The 16328-nt window shown below is 39.4% G+C and overlaps 1 protein-coding gene across 5 annotated transcripts in view; it reads left to right on the forward strand.

The window, feature by feature from the left end:
• The window catches only part of ZDHHC2 (zinc finger DHHC-type containing 2), a 75341-nt gene that overhangs the window by 21791 nt on the left and 37222 nt on the right, over positions 1 to 16328 (forward strand). For all 5 annotated transcript variants that reach the window (XM_029226320.1, XM_029226325.1, XM_029226322.1 and 2 more), the window contains exons 2-3: positions 6317 to 6343; positions 7456 to 7550. In XM_029226320.1, the coding sequence (XP_029082153.1) occupies positions 6317 to 6343; positions 7456 to 7550 (122 nt within the window). The remainder of the gene's footprint in view (positions 1 to 6316; positions 6344 to 7455; positions 7551 to 16328) is intronic.

The following is a 16328-nucleotide window of genomic DNA, read 5'->3' on the forward strand; positions in this document are numbered from 1 at the left end:
ACACACACACACACACACACACACACACACACACACACACCCTATTGGTTCTGTTTCTCTGGAGAACTATATTTATACAGGGGTTGAAAAGCATTCTCTATAAGAAGGCCAGATGGTAAATTTTCTTGGCTCTGCAGGCCATACTCTTCCTGTCACAACTACCCAACTCTCCATTGTAGCACAGAAATAGCCATGTAAATGAATGCGTGTGTCTCTGCTCCAAAAAACTTTATTTACTGAAGCAGGTGGCTGGCTATATTTGGATTGAGGACTGTAGTTTACTGACCCCTGGATTAAATGACTGCTTGATAATTCATGTGGAAGAGATAAGTGAGGTATGCCTTTAATTTTTTTTGTATGCATTTTTAAGGATGTTTACTCAAGTCAGGTTTGGAATAAGAAGCAGTTTTTCACCCTTTTGTATATTAGGGGTTTCTACTTTGGCTGACAGTCTGACTCTTCAACTTTGGTTTTACCTGTTTTATTTTTACACAAGAGTTTCTTAAAGATCAATACTACAACAAAAGTATCATGCATCAATTCTAAACTGATGGCTGACCAATCAGCCTTTTCTCTAATGCCCCACTCTGTTTCTTAGAAAAATGACTAATGAGGGAGGAGGAGGGTTAGCAGAAAGGGTGGCCAGAAAACACAACTGGCCCCTCGACCTACCGGTCTTGCAGTTATATTGACAGTTCCAGATTCCAAGATGTAATTCTTTTTTTTTTTCCTGGTACGCGGGCCTCTCACCGCTGTGGCCTCTCCCGCCGCGGAGCACAGGCTCCGGACGCGCAGGCTCAGCGGCCATGGCTCACAGGCCCAGCTGCTCCGCGGCATGTGGGATCCTCCCAGACCGGGGCATGAACCTGCGTCCTCTGCATCGGCAGGCGGACTCTCAACCACTGCGCCACCAGGGAAGCCCCCCCAAGATGTAATTCTTAAAGGCCTTCATTTTCCTCTTGGCAAAAGGAACATTCTTGCAAACACTGGTAATAATTTATCATTCCCACTTTCTCTCTTCCAATAGACCACCAGTGCCAAGAAAGTACTTCAGTTCTTTAGGATCTTTCAACAAGGCAGAGTTCTTGTTGCCTAGTTGTACTGCACTTAATCTGGGAGGAATGTTAAGTCCTGCAGGTAGATTGAAAGTTAGCGATCTCTAAAGCAGCATATTATCATTGTAGGCTATGGAACTGGAAAGAAATTAGGCTAATCCAAGATAAAATTAGGTAAGTTTTTGAAATGAAAATTAGAATCTTGACCCATGGTGTTACTATTGTATGTATTTAGATGGTCACCATATGTATGAAGGGTAAATATTTTAGTGTAACAACAGCAGTGCTCTTATTCTCAAGAGTAAATTGCATCTAACTTTTTTGGAATGAATATAATATTTAGGCCTTTAAAAAAAAAAGTCATTGTTCTTATTCATTAAGTTGAACAGATTGTGTCACATCCAAAATAGATCTTCTCACTTTTAGTGAAGTTCTCACATGGACTGACTGCCACATCAGGAATGAAGTCTTTATGTTTCATCATTACCCTGTGTAAGGATGAGTACCACCATTTTTATTTATCACGTTTCTGGAATGACACATCTATATAAAAAGGCAAGATATGGAGATCTAAGTTATTTTTCACCTTTTATTTTTCACTTTGTAAAGTCTATTTTTAGTCAGAATTTTGCATTGATGTCTTTCAGAGGTCTGTACAAATACTACTTGTCTCTTTGTAATTTGTAGTCCCCTTTCCTATATGTTATCTATTACAGTTAGTATTTGCAAAATTAAATATCTTGTATTATAATTGCTTGTATATTTGGGGGGCTTACTGTGTGCCAGGTACTATGTTAGGTACATTACATGTATTACCTCTTTTAATTCCACAACAGCTCTGATGATATTGCTGTTGTTATTACTACCCTCACTTCATGATGGAATATGTAGAATCACTGTGTAAACCAGCAAGTGGCAGAAATAGGATGGAGCTTTGCCGGTCTTTATCCAGAGCCTTTGCTCTTTAGTTTGGTTGTGCTTAGTAAGATTCTTCTTCACTTTGACAGACTGAACTATTAAAAAGTAAAGTACTAAGGAAGAGCCAAAATTAGGAGGGAAAAACCCTATAAACGTATAAAACCTTTCTATCATCTTTTAAAGTTGCTTGAAGCCAAGTTGAAGCCAGTGTCTTCTTCAAGCTTTTAATTTTTAGAGGATCATGAACCACTTGGTCGTCTCTGTCTCCTTTGTGTAATGAGGTATTGTCTTCACTTCTGGGGATGTATGCTAGCAGGCAGTACAGATAAGATTACTCTTGGTTTTGCAAATTACTAGTTGAGTTTCTACAGTGTGCTAAGATGACAGGTAAAAGAAATAACTTTGTTCTTGAAATTTTCAAGTCAACAGAAGAAAGAATTAACATTTCTCATAGGTGTGCTTTGGGATTCCACTTTTATGATTCAAATTAATGGTGTTTTCTTCTGTTTGTCTTTTTTTTTTTTAAGTAAATTTATTTGTTTTATTTATTTTTGGCTGCACTGGGTCTTTGCTACGCGTGGACTCTTCTCTAGTTGCAGAGAGCAGGGGCTACTCTTCGTTGTGGTGCGCGGGCTACTCTTCGTTGTGGTGCGCAGGCTTCTCATTGCAGTGGCACGGGCTCTACGCGCGAGCTTCAGTAGTTGTGGCTCGCGGGCTCTAGAGCGCAGGCTCAGTAGTTGTGGCGCACAGGCTTAGTTGCTCTGCAGCATGTGGGATCTTCCTGGACCAGGGCTCGAACCCGCGTCCTCTGCACTGGTAGGCAGATTCTTAACCACTGCGCCGTTTCTGTCTTTATTCAGTAAACATTTATGGGGCAGATGCTCTATGCCAGTTATTGTACTTTAATAAGGAACTAATTTTAATAAGATCCGGCAGAGCCCAAATCATAATATTTTTGTCACATGTGTAAAACTTTAAAATTGAAAATAAAAGAATTTCTCAGATAGAATTAACTAATGTGCTACTCATTGTGACTTGGAGTAAAGCTCATCTGCCTCCATTTTCTTTTAATAAAAATAGAAATAACTATATTAAATTACCTCAAAAGTCATTTTTACAAAATATGTTAATGATGGTTATAAAAGATTTGAAATTTCTGTGTGTGTGTAGTTGGAGAATAAGTATCAGCATAATTTTTAAATAGACCAAACTGAAATTCTGTGAAATAATAAAATTAATACTGAATAAAACTCAAAATTCACATTAAAACCCAGTAGATCTTTGGAAGATCTGTCATAAATATGACCAGTATTGCTATTTAATTCTCATGTTGATGTAAATAGTCAAATTACATTTGACTTACCATCTATTTTTGACTTACCATCTATTTTTTCCAAAAATGAGTCTGTATTTCCCATATATTATCTTTATATACATATAACATATGTGGCTAAATTATAACCTTTTCTTCAACAGTCATTTATGAACAAAATAGAAAATAACATTGTATTCTATGTGGTTTTGTCTGAGAAAGGAAATGTTGAAATTGACAACTCTTCCACTAAATTGAAAATTACAAGGTGAACCATTGACCCACTAAACAGGTAAACATGGTTGAAAGAACATTAATTTCCTCAAGATCATAAAGCAAAACCAAGTATAGTCCATATATCTGTTAGTGAAATAGGTCAGTTTGAAAGTTTTGATACTGCTGTTTAATCAGGGATAAACCATAAGATTTTGCTAGTATTTATTGTCTTTTTTTTGCTGCGGCATGCCGCATGTGGGATCTTAGTTCCCCAACCAGGGATCGAACCTGCGCCCCCTGCGTTGGAAGTGTGGAGTCTTAACCACTGGACCGCCAAGGAAGCCCCTAACCTATTAAGTCATTTGAAAGTAGTTATACACAACTTTATTTGGAACATATGTAACAAATATGGGATTACTTCCCAGGGTACTATATAAAAGGCTCTCAATAAGTAAAAGAGAAGTAGACCAATGGGAAAGTGGTAATTTAATCAGAAGAGATCGGAAAAGCCAGTCATTTTACTTTTTAATAAAAATTTTTAAAAGTTCACTAGTAATCAGGGAAATGAATACTAAAACAGTGATTTTTTATTTTGGCCTAAAATGTTGACAAAAATTAAAGACATTTTACATTCATAGGAAATTGGATAGGTTCACAATTTGGGGGAGTGTAATTGATACAGCCTTTTTGGACCTTCACATTTAACTCTATAAATGTTATCAGAATTATTTACCATAAGCATGCATCCATGAGTAACTTGTTTAAATGAAAAAAAAAGAAGAAGATCTGTGAATTTTGAAGTACATTAAGAGAAAAACTGTGAGGGGCAGAAATAGCTTTTTAAAAGATGTCTTTGAATGCATATCCCGTCAATATAATAATGGTCCAGGGCAAAAAACTTCTCACCTCATACTAACTGTACTTTTTCTTTTTTTAATGTCATTTTGTTTTACTGTTTCAGTTCTGACAGCTAGAGTCATGGGTTAGCAAATACATTTTCTTTAAAACACCAGCACCTCTGAAATGGTCATTAAGGGTCATTCCTATATAAATGCACGAATGCATTAAAAGTGCTTTTGCATTTCATTAGATTAGCTGAAGGAGGAAAAATGTTGATCCAAGGAAGAGCTGTAGTCAGTTTTGGAGCACTTTGAAGACAGGGAAGTCAGAGCCTGGAGAGAAATGCATGAAGGGAGAGGTAGAGGTCAGACAGAAAAGCCAGGTTGGTCCTTCCTCTGGCCTCACATTAACGTCTTCACGTATTCTATGAGAAAGTGCGCTATGACTCTCACCTCTGGTGGACAAGCACACTTGTGGAACAGGCCATTTGTAAGTCAAAGATCACCTGTGTCTGCCTGTCCCATCATGGGGATCAGAAAGGTAAAAGGAAATTGAGAGACCAGGAAATGTTTAAAGGAGCCACATCAAGGTTGGTGAGAAATCTGGAAATCATCTATTTTTCGGTACGCGGGCCTCTCACTGCTGTGGCCTCTCCTGTTGCGGAGCACAGGCTCCGGACGTGCAGGCCAGCGGCTATGGCTCACGGGCCCAGCCGCTCCGCGGCACGTGGGATCTTCCCAGACCGGGGCACAAACCCGCATCCCCTGCATCGGCAGGTGGACTCTCAACCGCTGCGCCACCAGGGAAGCCCAAAATCATCTATTTTTTAGGTTAAAAGAGAACACATGAAGGTCTGCCATTTAGATTTTCTGTTTATTGCTACAGATTGGAAGCCTAGATTCCATTAGGTAGAAGCCACAAGAGGCTCATTTCGGCACCCTCTGATCGTACAGTCATTCTTAAGAGCAATCCAGGAAGGGAGTGGGTTGCTCTCCAAAACGGTGTCTCCTGCTCACTCTAGAAATGGCTAAACGGTAGCTCTCCTGTGAAGGAGGTTGGTTGGATCAGGTAATCTTAAAAATCTCTCACAACATTACCCTCTGATTTCAGTGCTTCTTAAGGCAATGAAAATATACTCCAGGACAAAGGCCCAGAATACTGTATCCCTTTAAATAGCCAAGGAGGAACAAAACTACGTAAATAAAGTCAAATCTTCCCTTGCTACAACTGAGATAGGCCAGAGCTTCCTGAAGACTTTAGTACAAATGGAGGATGACCACCACATGGGAAACAAAACAAGTAGACAAACAGAAGGCAAGAAAACTGCTGGAGTGGGGCTTTTTGTCCCAGCTTGTTTGAGCTCTGTGGTCCCTGCCCTCAATCTACCTGCCACCTTGCGATATTTACAGCAGCCCTTCAGGGATGGCAGTTTCTCGGGCACGTGGTCTGGGCCCCTTGTTGTACAGTAGGAAGCAGTTAGTCATCGGGCGTAAGAATTCATCCTTTCAGAAATACGGCAAGAGAAGTGTATGCCGTGGACACAACATTTTTTTCCTTCTGGAAAGCTAACTCGGTGGTTGCCAACTTATAAAGAGCAATCAGTGTCACTGGCAATGTGATGAGCTGGAGAGCTTTCATCTGAGCTCTGTAGTTGGAAGGAAACCCGAGAAACCGATCGATAAAGGAGTGAGACCCGCCAGGGCCATGCTTGGCAGGGTTCGTTTTCTGCGTGGCAGCCAGGGCTGGAGCGCCAGCGGGGGCCTCGTGGAGGGCGGCCACTCGCCTTCCCTCCCCACCTGTCTCCCGTAGTGCTCATCCCTCCTCGAAACGTTGAACAAATATTTAAAGAACGTTGGTTTGAAACAGAGCCACATTATTAACCTACTCAAGCGTCTTCTGTCTCTGTCAGGCCCTCTGTTTGCCATAAGCTTCTTATAACCTATTGCCTGTCTCTTTTCTCTATTTATTTCTATAGTGTCCATGGAAAATATTGGAGAACAAGGTAAGATATATCACTGCCTTCAGTCTAAAATTTTAAAAATCGTTGGCAAAAACAAATAGCATTCATTTTGATTTGGTTGGAGTAAGTCATACTTGGAGAATGTTGGAGTCAGGATGGGTTAAAGGCGTCTCATTCTCTCAGTCCCCAGACTGAATTCTCTCAGACGCTTGGCAGAGAACTTAACCCTGAAATGGCAGTCACTGTGCCAGGTTCTTATGGCTCCAAGATAACAGGAATATCAACAATCTCCTGTTTCAACTCAGAGTCTGACCCCATACCTGAGTCACCTAGATAATTCATGAAAAATATCATTGGGTCTAGTCATCTCACACCGATTTAAGTGCCTTATGGGGTAACTGAATGTTTTAATGGCTCTATAATAGGAATATCAGGTGCTTTTAAAAAGCCAAAATGGCTGTTAAGGTTTAAAAATACCAAACATGCTATATTTTAAATTAAACTAGCATATCTTATTCAACTGTATCTTACACAAGTAAGTTATATATTACTGTATTATGCAGAATTAATCATTATCACTGTGTACAAAATTAATATTTCAGCTTTGCATAAGACTTCAAGACTAAAATACCACACAAAGTGTGTTTAGGTACACTACCTTAAAAAAATACTCAGAATGCTTTTGTTAATAATTGTCCCATGTGATCAGTAAGAAACTTGAACTGTTCTTGGAGGAAATCCCTCTTTGTTCAGAAGATCTCTGTTTCAAACTACTGTCCTTGAAACAGGCCCACCAGATTTGACTCGAGCTGAGCAAAATAGGCAAACCGCTCAAGCAGGAACTGCTTTTGCTATTCTTTGTTAGTGAAGCAAAGTTCTTACAGCCTGAATGTCTTAACATTCGTTTAACACTTTGTTTATTATTTAAAGTTGCAGGCATAACTGCCTTGTTTTTACAACTCAGGAGAGGTCCCCGTAGCCATTTTGCCGATAGATGGGCTTGTCTACAGATGGGAGGGTTCTAATCATGGGCTAGTAAGTAATTAAATAATTAAATTATTTGGTTATTTTAGAACAAGCACATCTTTTGTGAATACCATGATTTTAGCATGTACTTGCATATTAAAGTGACAATTTTGTTTCTCTCATTTTAGTTGTGTGCCTGATTGCGTATCATCTACTTTTTGCAATGTTTGTCTGGTCGTACTGGAAAACTATCTTTACATTACCAATGAATCCCTCAAAAGAAGTAAGTTAAAATATTAGTATAGTTATGTCCTAAAGTTGGAAGTCTGTAATACTGATGTCTGAAGAATGAGTTTTATGTCTTTTTATTACTGTTGCAAACTTAGTGTAGTGATTTTTATATTAATGTGTTAATTAAATACTTGAATTTTCACTTGATAAATATTATTTTTGCACTGGATGAGTATTATATTTACAATATTAAATATGTAATACGTTCCATTTCTACTTTAGAGTGAGGCAGAAGGATGGATGGATGGATAGATAGACAAAAAGAGCTGAAGGTAGACATATTTCTATTATAATTGTCATACTAATGGTGCATTAGTTGGCTGTCAGCCACCAGAAACAATAACAACAAATCAATGACTTAACTAATCTTCTCTACTTTATTTTTTTAATTAATTAATTACTATATGTTAAATAGAGTTATATGTTCAAATATGCATTTTGAAAAGATCATTCTGGCGAACTTTTTGTTTCCTGGGTTTTTTTTTGTTTGTTTTGTTTTGTTTTTTTGCGGTACGCGGGCTTCTCACTGTTGTGGCCTCTCCCGTTGCGGAGCACAGGCTCCGGATGCGCAGGCTCAGCGGCCATGGCTCACAGGCCCAGCAGCTTCGCGGCATGTGGGATCCTCCCGGACCGGGGCACGAACCCGTGTCCCCTGCATCGGCAGGCAGACTCTCAACCACTGCGCCACCAGGGAAGCCTGTTTCTGGGTGTTTGATCCTGGTTAAATGTCCTTGAAGCAGAGGACTGTGTTTTACTCATTTTTGGACCCTTGGCACTTAGTCTAGTACATGGTATTGAATAGAAATAAACTCTGCTCCAGTAATAATAATGTAGTTTTAGTAGGCTAACGTTAAAAAAAAAAGAAGTCTAGGCATCACTTAGAATTGTTTCCTGAAGTAATCTGTTTGAAATACAGCTGTGGTCAAAAAGGCCAATAAATATGCTGTATGAACTGGGAAAGGATATTAAAAACAAAACCACAGATATTTGCACAGTATTAATGGCATGCTTGGCCTAGAATGCATTAGATATATAGCCTTTTTTTCTTCTTCTCTCTACTTACTTTTTTTCCTACCTCTTTTTCCTCCCTCCTACCATGTTCTCTTCTTTCCCATCATCTTTCTTACCCTCATCCTGGCCTTAGTTGTAGGTTTGAAGGAAAATGCTGACTTTTATCGTAGGTCATCTCATCCACTCTGGTGGTTTTTGCCTGTGACCTCTGCGTTGACATATCCCAGATCTGTTTCTAGCCTGACCTCTCCCACGAATTTCAAATTTATATATCTCCCTGCCAAACAGCTCCTTGATCACTGCACTGACACCGCAAACACAACACATCTGAGACTGAAGCCACCACCCTCTCCTTCCCCAAACCGTGACTCATCTGTTTCTTCTACGGGTTAATGCCACTGCCAACCACGTTGTCATTCAAGCCAGAAGCTTGGCATCCTTGCACCTCCTCCAGCGTCCAAATCCTGGAAAGGTTTGCACTTCCTAACTTTTCTTTTTCAGTTCAAGCCCCTTTCTCTTTATTTTCCATCCCTGCCGTAATTCAGAGTCTTGGTCATCTCTGTCATCTGAGACATTGCAGTCTTCTCTGTGGTGTCACCCTTGACAATCTTGCCTGCATTCCCTTCGGAGAATTCTGCAGAAATCCAACCTTCACTCTGCTGCTTGTGTCTATTCAGTGACTCTGCCCATCCCACAGGGTGAAGGCCAGTCTCCCTAGTTTGGCAACGATGACCCTCGTCCAAATTTCTGACTCCTCACTTTGTACTCTAGTCGTTCTTATGTACATGGTTTCCTGTGTACACCATGCATAGTTTTCTTTCTAGAATGTGCTTACCTCCTTTCTCATCAAAATAATTTTATTTTTATTTATAGTAGCAGCTCCTTCTAGGTCTCCTCTGCTGGTTCCTCATTATCTCCTGAACTTCTAAAGCGTTGGATTATCCTAGAGTTCAATCTCTGGACCTCTTCTCTTATTTATCTACATTATGACTTTATATACTATCTCATCGCTTTCAAATTACTCATTAGCCTGATCCTCTCTCCTAAACTCCAGACTCCTTTCCTGCTTCCTATTTGGCATCTAATAGGAATTTCAAATTCAAATTCCAAGTACCTGGAAATAAACTTCTGATTTTTTACTTGCTCCCCAAATCCTTCTATTCCTACATTTTTCCCATCTCAATAATGGCAACTCCATCCTTCCACTTGTTCAGATCAAAATCTTGGGAGTCACCCTTCGCTACTCTTTTTCTCTCAGACGCCACACTCAATCAATCACCCAATTCTGTAGGCCATACCCTCAGAGCACGCAAGTGTTAGCTCGTGCCCCTCCATGCTCCCACCGTGGTCCAAGCCACCAGCATCCCTGCTGGTATATGTACAGCACCCTCTCAGCACGTTTCCTTGCTTTTGTGTTTGCCCTCTTCCCTATATTTTCAGCACAGTACCAGAGTGATCCTTTCAAAACACAAGACAGGGCTTCCCTGGTGGCGCAGTGGTTGAGAATCCGCCTGCCGATGCAGGGGACACGGGTTCGTGCCCCGGTCCGGGAGGATCCCACATGCCGCGGAGCGGCTGGGCCCGTGAGCCATGGCCGCTGGGCCTGCGCGTCCGGAGCCTGTGCTCCGCAGCTGGAGAGGCCACAACAGTGAGAGACCTGCGTATCGCACAAAAAAAATAATTAATAAATAAATAAAAACAAAACACAAGACAGTTCATATTATTCCTCTGCTCAGAACTTTGCTGTCATATCTGAGCTCACTGAGAGTAAACACCTAATTCTCTACTGTAACCTAAAAGGCTGCACATGGCCTGGCCTCACACCACTTCTCTGACCCTCTGTAATGCTGTTTTAGTCACATTGGTTTCCTTGCTGTTCTAAGCATGTGTCTCCTTCAGGGGCCTTGAGAGCTGCTATTACCCCTTGATCTGGAACACTCTTCTCACAGATAACTGCATGGCCAGGTCCTTCATTTTCTTGCTCTCTCTGTGTCTCTGCTCAAGAGTACCTTTCAGGCATTCCATGACCACTTCCTCCAAAATAGCAAAACCCTATCCCTGCATCCTTCTAAACCTTACCTTGCTGTATTTCTCCCCATGGCATATCATTCTGTAATTTATCCCATGGTCATTTTTTATACCATCCCTAGAATATAAGCTCTACAACAGCATGAACTTTATCTGTTTTATTCACTAATCCATCACCAGTACCTGGTGTCTGAGCAGTGTCTGACCCCTAAAAGGTACGCAATAAATATTTGTTAAATGACTGAAAGTTGAGAAGTTATGTGTACAGAGGCAGGTTTGTGTTTATAGCTTTGGTGGAAAGTTGAAGTGACTTCTGATTTCTCCCTAAAATTATATGTGAGATCAACAACTAAGAATAATGGGGGAAGTAGGTTGACTGAGGTTTGGAAGAGCAGAGAAGGTTTGAAATAGCAGTTAGAGAGAGAGGAAAAATGAAATGATAAAAAACGCGGAATTGAGGGAGTAGTGGAGTTTCATAACAGTGAATTTACAGTTTTGTACCAGGCCTTGTTGGATGACTTTTGTACAGAAGACGTATACCTTATTTGATTCATATTACTGTAGGAGATGGATATTATTTATTACCATTTTACAGATGGAGCAGCAGGCTTGAACATGAACTAATTATCCTAAGGCATCAAGCGCTAGTATGTGGCAGAGCTAATAACGTTCAAAGCAAAGTCCTTTTGATCACGGAGGCTGCACTCTTGTCACTATACCACGCTCTAGCATGAAGAGTGGACCCCTCGTGGGGGGGCTGTGGAGGGGACGTGTGCCAGGACATCAGTTGGTGCATGGAGGAAAAAAATAGCCAAACTTCTATTTATATGCTGTTCTTTTATGTTTCTCCTTTTTAAAAGTTTCTTATATAAGATACATACTATATTAGCTAATAGCACATCTGTAAATAAGTAAATATGCATATATTGGCAGTGCAGTCTCAAATTATTTTTTACTGGTAGGGGTACATTATCAAAAGAGTTTGGACAGGGCTTCCCTGGTGGCGCAGTGGTTGGGGGTCCGCCTGCCAATGCAAGGGATACGGGTTCGTGCCCCGGTCCGGGAGGATCCCATATGCCGCGGAGCGGCTGGGCCTGTGAGCCATGGCCGCTGAGCCTGCGCGTCTGGAGCCTGTGCTCTGCAGCGGGAGAGGTCACAACAGTGAGAGGCCTGCGTACCGCAAAAAAAAAGAGTTTGGAGACCGTTGTCATGAAAGAAAGAGCCCTTGCTTGCTGGTTAAGAATCTTGGGTTATTCCATTAATAAAATGCAAGACCTTGGGTTTAATCTTCACTTGCTGGTTAAGAATCTTGGGTTATTCCATTAATAAAATACGAGATCTTGGGTTTAATCTTCTAACTGATTTGCAGCCAGAGACCCCCTCACTTGTAAAATGAGGGTCTTGGACTTCAACTGGGACTAAAAAAGTAGAAGAGATAATATAAGAAAATAATGTAAATATTTTCTTTTCACTGTTCAGAGAATATAATTTTTCAATTCATAACATTTTCTCCCGATATTAAAGTAATATAACCATACGAAATTATATTTTGAAAACGAAGAGTAGGCAGAAAGAAAAAGAAAAAAAAAATCCCACCACACTAATTCAGCCAGTTTATATTCGGAATTTCTTTCTGGTTATTTTTCCTAGTGGTATTCAGAGCACACATATTCCAGTTTTTTTCATGTAATAGTTCTTCCTTGTTTTATTGTCATTTTTTTTTGTTGTTGTTTTTTTTTTTTGCGGTACACGGGCCTCTCACTGTTGTGGCCTCTCCTGTTGCAGAGCATAGGCTCAGGACGCGCAGGCTCAGTGGCCATGGCTCACGGGCCCAGCCACTCCGCGGCATGTGGGATCTTCCTGGACCGGGGCACGAACCCGCGTCCCCTGCATCGGCAGGCGGATTCTCAACCACTGCGCCACCAGGGAAGCCCTGTTGTCATTTTTAATAACAACATGATATTCTCACTGAAACACTGGATTTTTAGTCCGACCCCAACTTTTCATGTTATAAACAGCGTTGTTAAAGTGTTTGTTCATAGAGCTTTACCCATATTTTGGGTTATTTTTCTTAATATAAGTTCTCAGAAGTTGAATTACTAGACGAAGGAAACTTAAGTCACTTGCCAAATTGTTTCCCAGAATAATTACAGCAATTTCCAAAGCCACCAGTTTTTATCAGAACCTTGGCACTGCATGCTGTTCTTAAGAAAACTGTTGTGAATTTAATAGGCAAAAAAAGTTCTACGTTTTAATTTGGACATTTTAGATACTAGTGAGGTTATATTTTAATTTTTGTCCTAAGTCAAAAACAACTAGCAAAAAAGGAAATACAATTCTTTGAGTTTTCTGTTTATTATTGGATTCTGTTTTTTTTCTTAATTTATGCACCCTTTTAAAATTATACTCTCCTTTAATCTGAAAACTGTGTTTGGTCCCAGATGTTGGTTTCTAATATTCTCTAAGGAAAGGAAGAAGGGCTCCTTGGAGAAATGGCTGATTCTAGAACTAGGGCAGGGTATTTTGAAAATGAGCCTGGAGCGTCTTATGCCAAAAAGTAAAAGGTACTCCAAAAAATAAAATAAAATATATCGATGGTGGTATATCAAAGGGACATAGGATCCAGTTGAAAATGTCCCAGTGACCAAAGCTGGAACAATTTCAGCAGGAAAATAAATAAAATAGTGTTCATTTATAACTCGGAGTATAAATAATGTATAACTAAATAAAGTATAAATAAAGTATAAAAACTCAGAGTATAATAAATATCTTTGAGTCTACCGATACAAAGAAATGATTGAATGAATAAATAAATGGGGAGAAAAGAGAAATCTCTTTTACAGAAGAATTCTGAATAATTTATGTACATACTCTGCCCTCAAGGAGGGGAAGAATAAATCTCCACTCCTTAAATGTGGGCTGCATGTGGTGACTTCCTTCCAAAGAGTACAGGGTGAAGACAGGGAAGTAATGAGTCACCTTACAGCGGAGAAACCTGGAAAACACTCCCTCAACCAGGTGATTAAAGCCAACATCAACAGTGCTAAGTCACATTGATAGTGTGTTCCCTTGATATGATGTGGTGAGAAGGGCACTTTGCCTTTGTGGTCTTCCTCCCCAAAACCCGTAACCCCAGTCTAATCATGAGATAGACATCAGAAAAGTTCCAATAGAGCAGCATCTTACAAAATACCTGATCAGTACTACTCAGAATTGTCAAATTCAACAAAAACAAGGAAAATCTGAAAAATTGTCTCAGCCAAGAGTAAGGAAACATGAAAAATAAATGTACTGTGGTCTCCTAGATGGGACCTTGGAACAGAAAAAAAGATCCTCAGTGAAAACTAAGGAAATCTGAATAAACTGTGGACTTTGGTTAATAACAATGTATCCATATTGATACATTAATTGTCCTAAATGTACCATGTTAATATATGATGTTAGGAATATCAGCAAGTTGATGAGAGGATATATGGGAACCTTGTACCATTTCCTCAATTTTTCTATAAGTCAAAATTGATAAAACTATTTAAACAAAAACAAAACAGCTTGCATTACTGACCAAAGGACTGCTGCAATCTGGAAGATTGGAGGTCAGGTATATTATCTTTTTCACCCCAGGAGATCTCTCCTTCAGATCTCTACATCTTTCCTGAGATCTGTGATGTGCGTTTGTACATAAAAGTGTTCTGAGGGGGAGGGGACTGCATATTTGATGCATTCCAAGATAGAACTAGATATTTTGACATCCATCTTACATAAATAACAATTCCACCAACGTGTATTTGGTTTTTAGGACCTGATGGTTGCAGTGTGTAATGTTTATTTATAAAGGTATTAAACATACTAAGGACTCTTCCATTTCCATCACTCACTAGAACTTACCTCTAAAGTTAAAAGGATCCAGAACTCTGTAGAAAATGTAATAAAATGTCAATGGTTTTATTCCTTTTGAGTATTAAGTCTTTTACGAAACTAACTTTCAATGCTAGGTTTTAAATTACTTTTAGAAATGGGCAAGGGAGATATATCTGCCTGAATTATGGGACTGATGGTTCTGACAATGGAAAGTTAGAGACTAGGATACAAAATAACTTGCTTTGATCTTCAGTGCTCTGACTTAGGCTTCCTGGTACTTTCTCCTTTGTCCATTCCACAGTTCTAGTAGAGGGCTTACTCTGTGCTAAGCTTGATCCCCTTGTGGGGTTACATGCTTGTGGAAGAGACAGACAAAGGACAAATGGACCAACAAAATAATTTCAAATTATGGTGTGTAGCACAAAGAAATCACACATGGACCTGATGGACAGTATGCCAGGGGGAAGGGACAGAATGATCAGGGTCCCTATCTTAGTAAGGAAATCGTGGAAGTTCTTTGAGAAGATGACATTTAAGCTGAAACCTGCAAAATGAGAAGGAGCCATCCAGAAAGTATAAGGAATAATGTTCTAGGCAGAGGAATCAACATGTACAAAGTTCATAGATACTTTCTCTAGATCAACCCTACCTTTTCTCGACTACTGCAGAATTACAGCATCATTTGATGTTATACATTTTATACCACTCAAATATTTCCAAACAAGATAAACAGTTCTATAAAGACCATCAGTACACTTACCTGTTTGTCAGTGTTTTCTTTTTTAAAAAACAATGAATAATAGCATGTTTCAAATTTTAAAGTAGTGTCATCAACAGGTGCATGGTGCCCAACCTAGAATTTTTAAGTAAGAAAATCTGGCAAATCCTCTGATAAACTAATATGATTGCATATGATGGGTCAATAAACAATTTGGATTTTTCTTTGTTAGGTCTTTAATTCTGTTAGTGAGACCTGAATGGTGACAGCTTTCTCATTGACTCTGCTTCCCAGTGAACTGCTTTTTCAGAGCAACTCTGAAAACAATGGAATAGATTCTAGGAATCCACGATCCAATTGGGAGATAGTTTTCCACCTGTTGGAAATGTGGTTCCCAAACTTTTCTTTGACTCTAAGGTATTTAATCTGCTGCTACTCCTGCCCCAGCCTCTAGGATCAGGCTGCAAGGTCCTATTTTTCTGGGTTTGAGACTCAACACTGCTCACTGCCACTCACTGCCCTCATTTATATAGTCATGCAATCCGAAAAATTGTGTAAATATATTTCGTTTTATAAACTGAGATTTAAGGTAGCAAACAAGTGAAGAGCATCTGATAGAACGAATACACCAAGGCTTTATAAATGTGGCCTTCATTTATTTGTTATTCGTATTCATTTGAAAAAGGACTGGTTAAAGTGTAATTTGAAACACTATGAAATTAGTTAATAGTAAGCAAATGCTGTGAGCATCTTGCAGGAGGAATATTTAATGTGGAGAATACTTTTTTTCAAATATCTTTCACAAACTCTTAAGGGGCCTAACTGTAACATACCTACTAATTGAATGTAAGTAAATTTGATATACTAATTTGGAATAATTCATATTATGTAAATTTCTACTTAGAGAAAACTTATTTTTATTTTCTTTACCTTAATGAGTCTGAAATTTTACAACTATATTAAAAATCATGCATTTGTGAATATTATGGTACCTTAAAATTATTTACATTTGGAAGCTGAAGATTTGTTTGTTTTTTTTAATTTATTTGTTTTTATTTTTGGCTGTGTTGGGTCTTCGTTGCTGCGCGCGGGCTTTCACTAGTTGTGGTGAGCGGGGGCTACTCTTCGTTGCTGTGCACGGGCTTCTCATCGTGG

This window comes from Monodon monoceros, unplaced genomic scaffold, assembly GCF_005190385.1.
Source record: "Monodon monoceros isolate NGI ecotype Baffin Bay Population unplaced genomic scaffold, NGI_Narwhal_1 Super_Scaffold_17, whole genome shotgun sequence".
In the NCBI taxonomy this organism is placed as follows: domain Eukaryota; kingdom Metazoa; phylum Chordata; class Mammalia; order Artiodactyla; family Monodontidae; genus Monodon; species Monodon monoceros.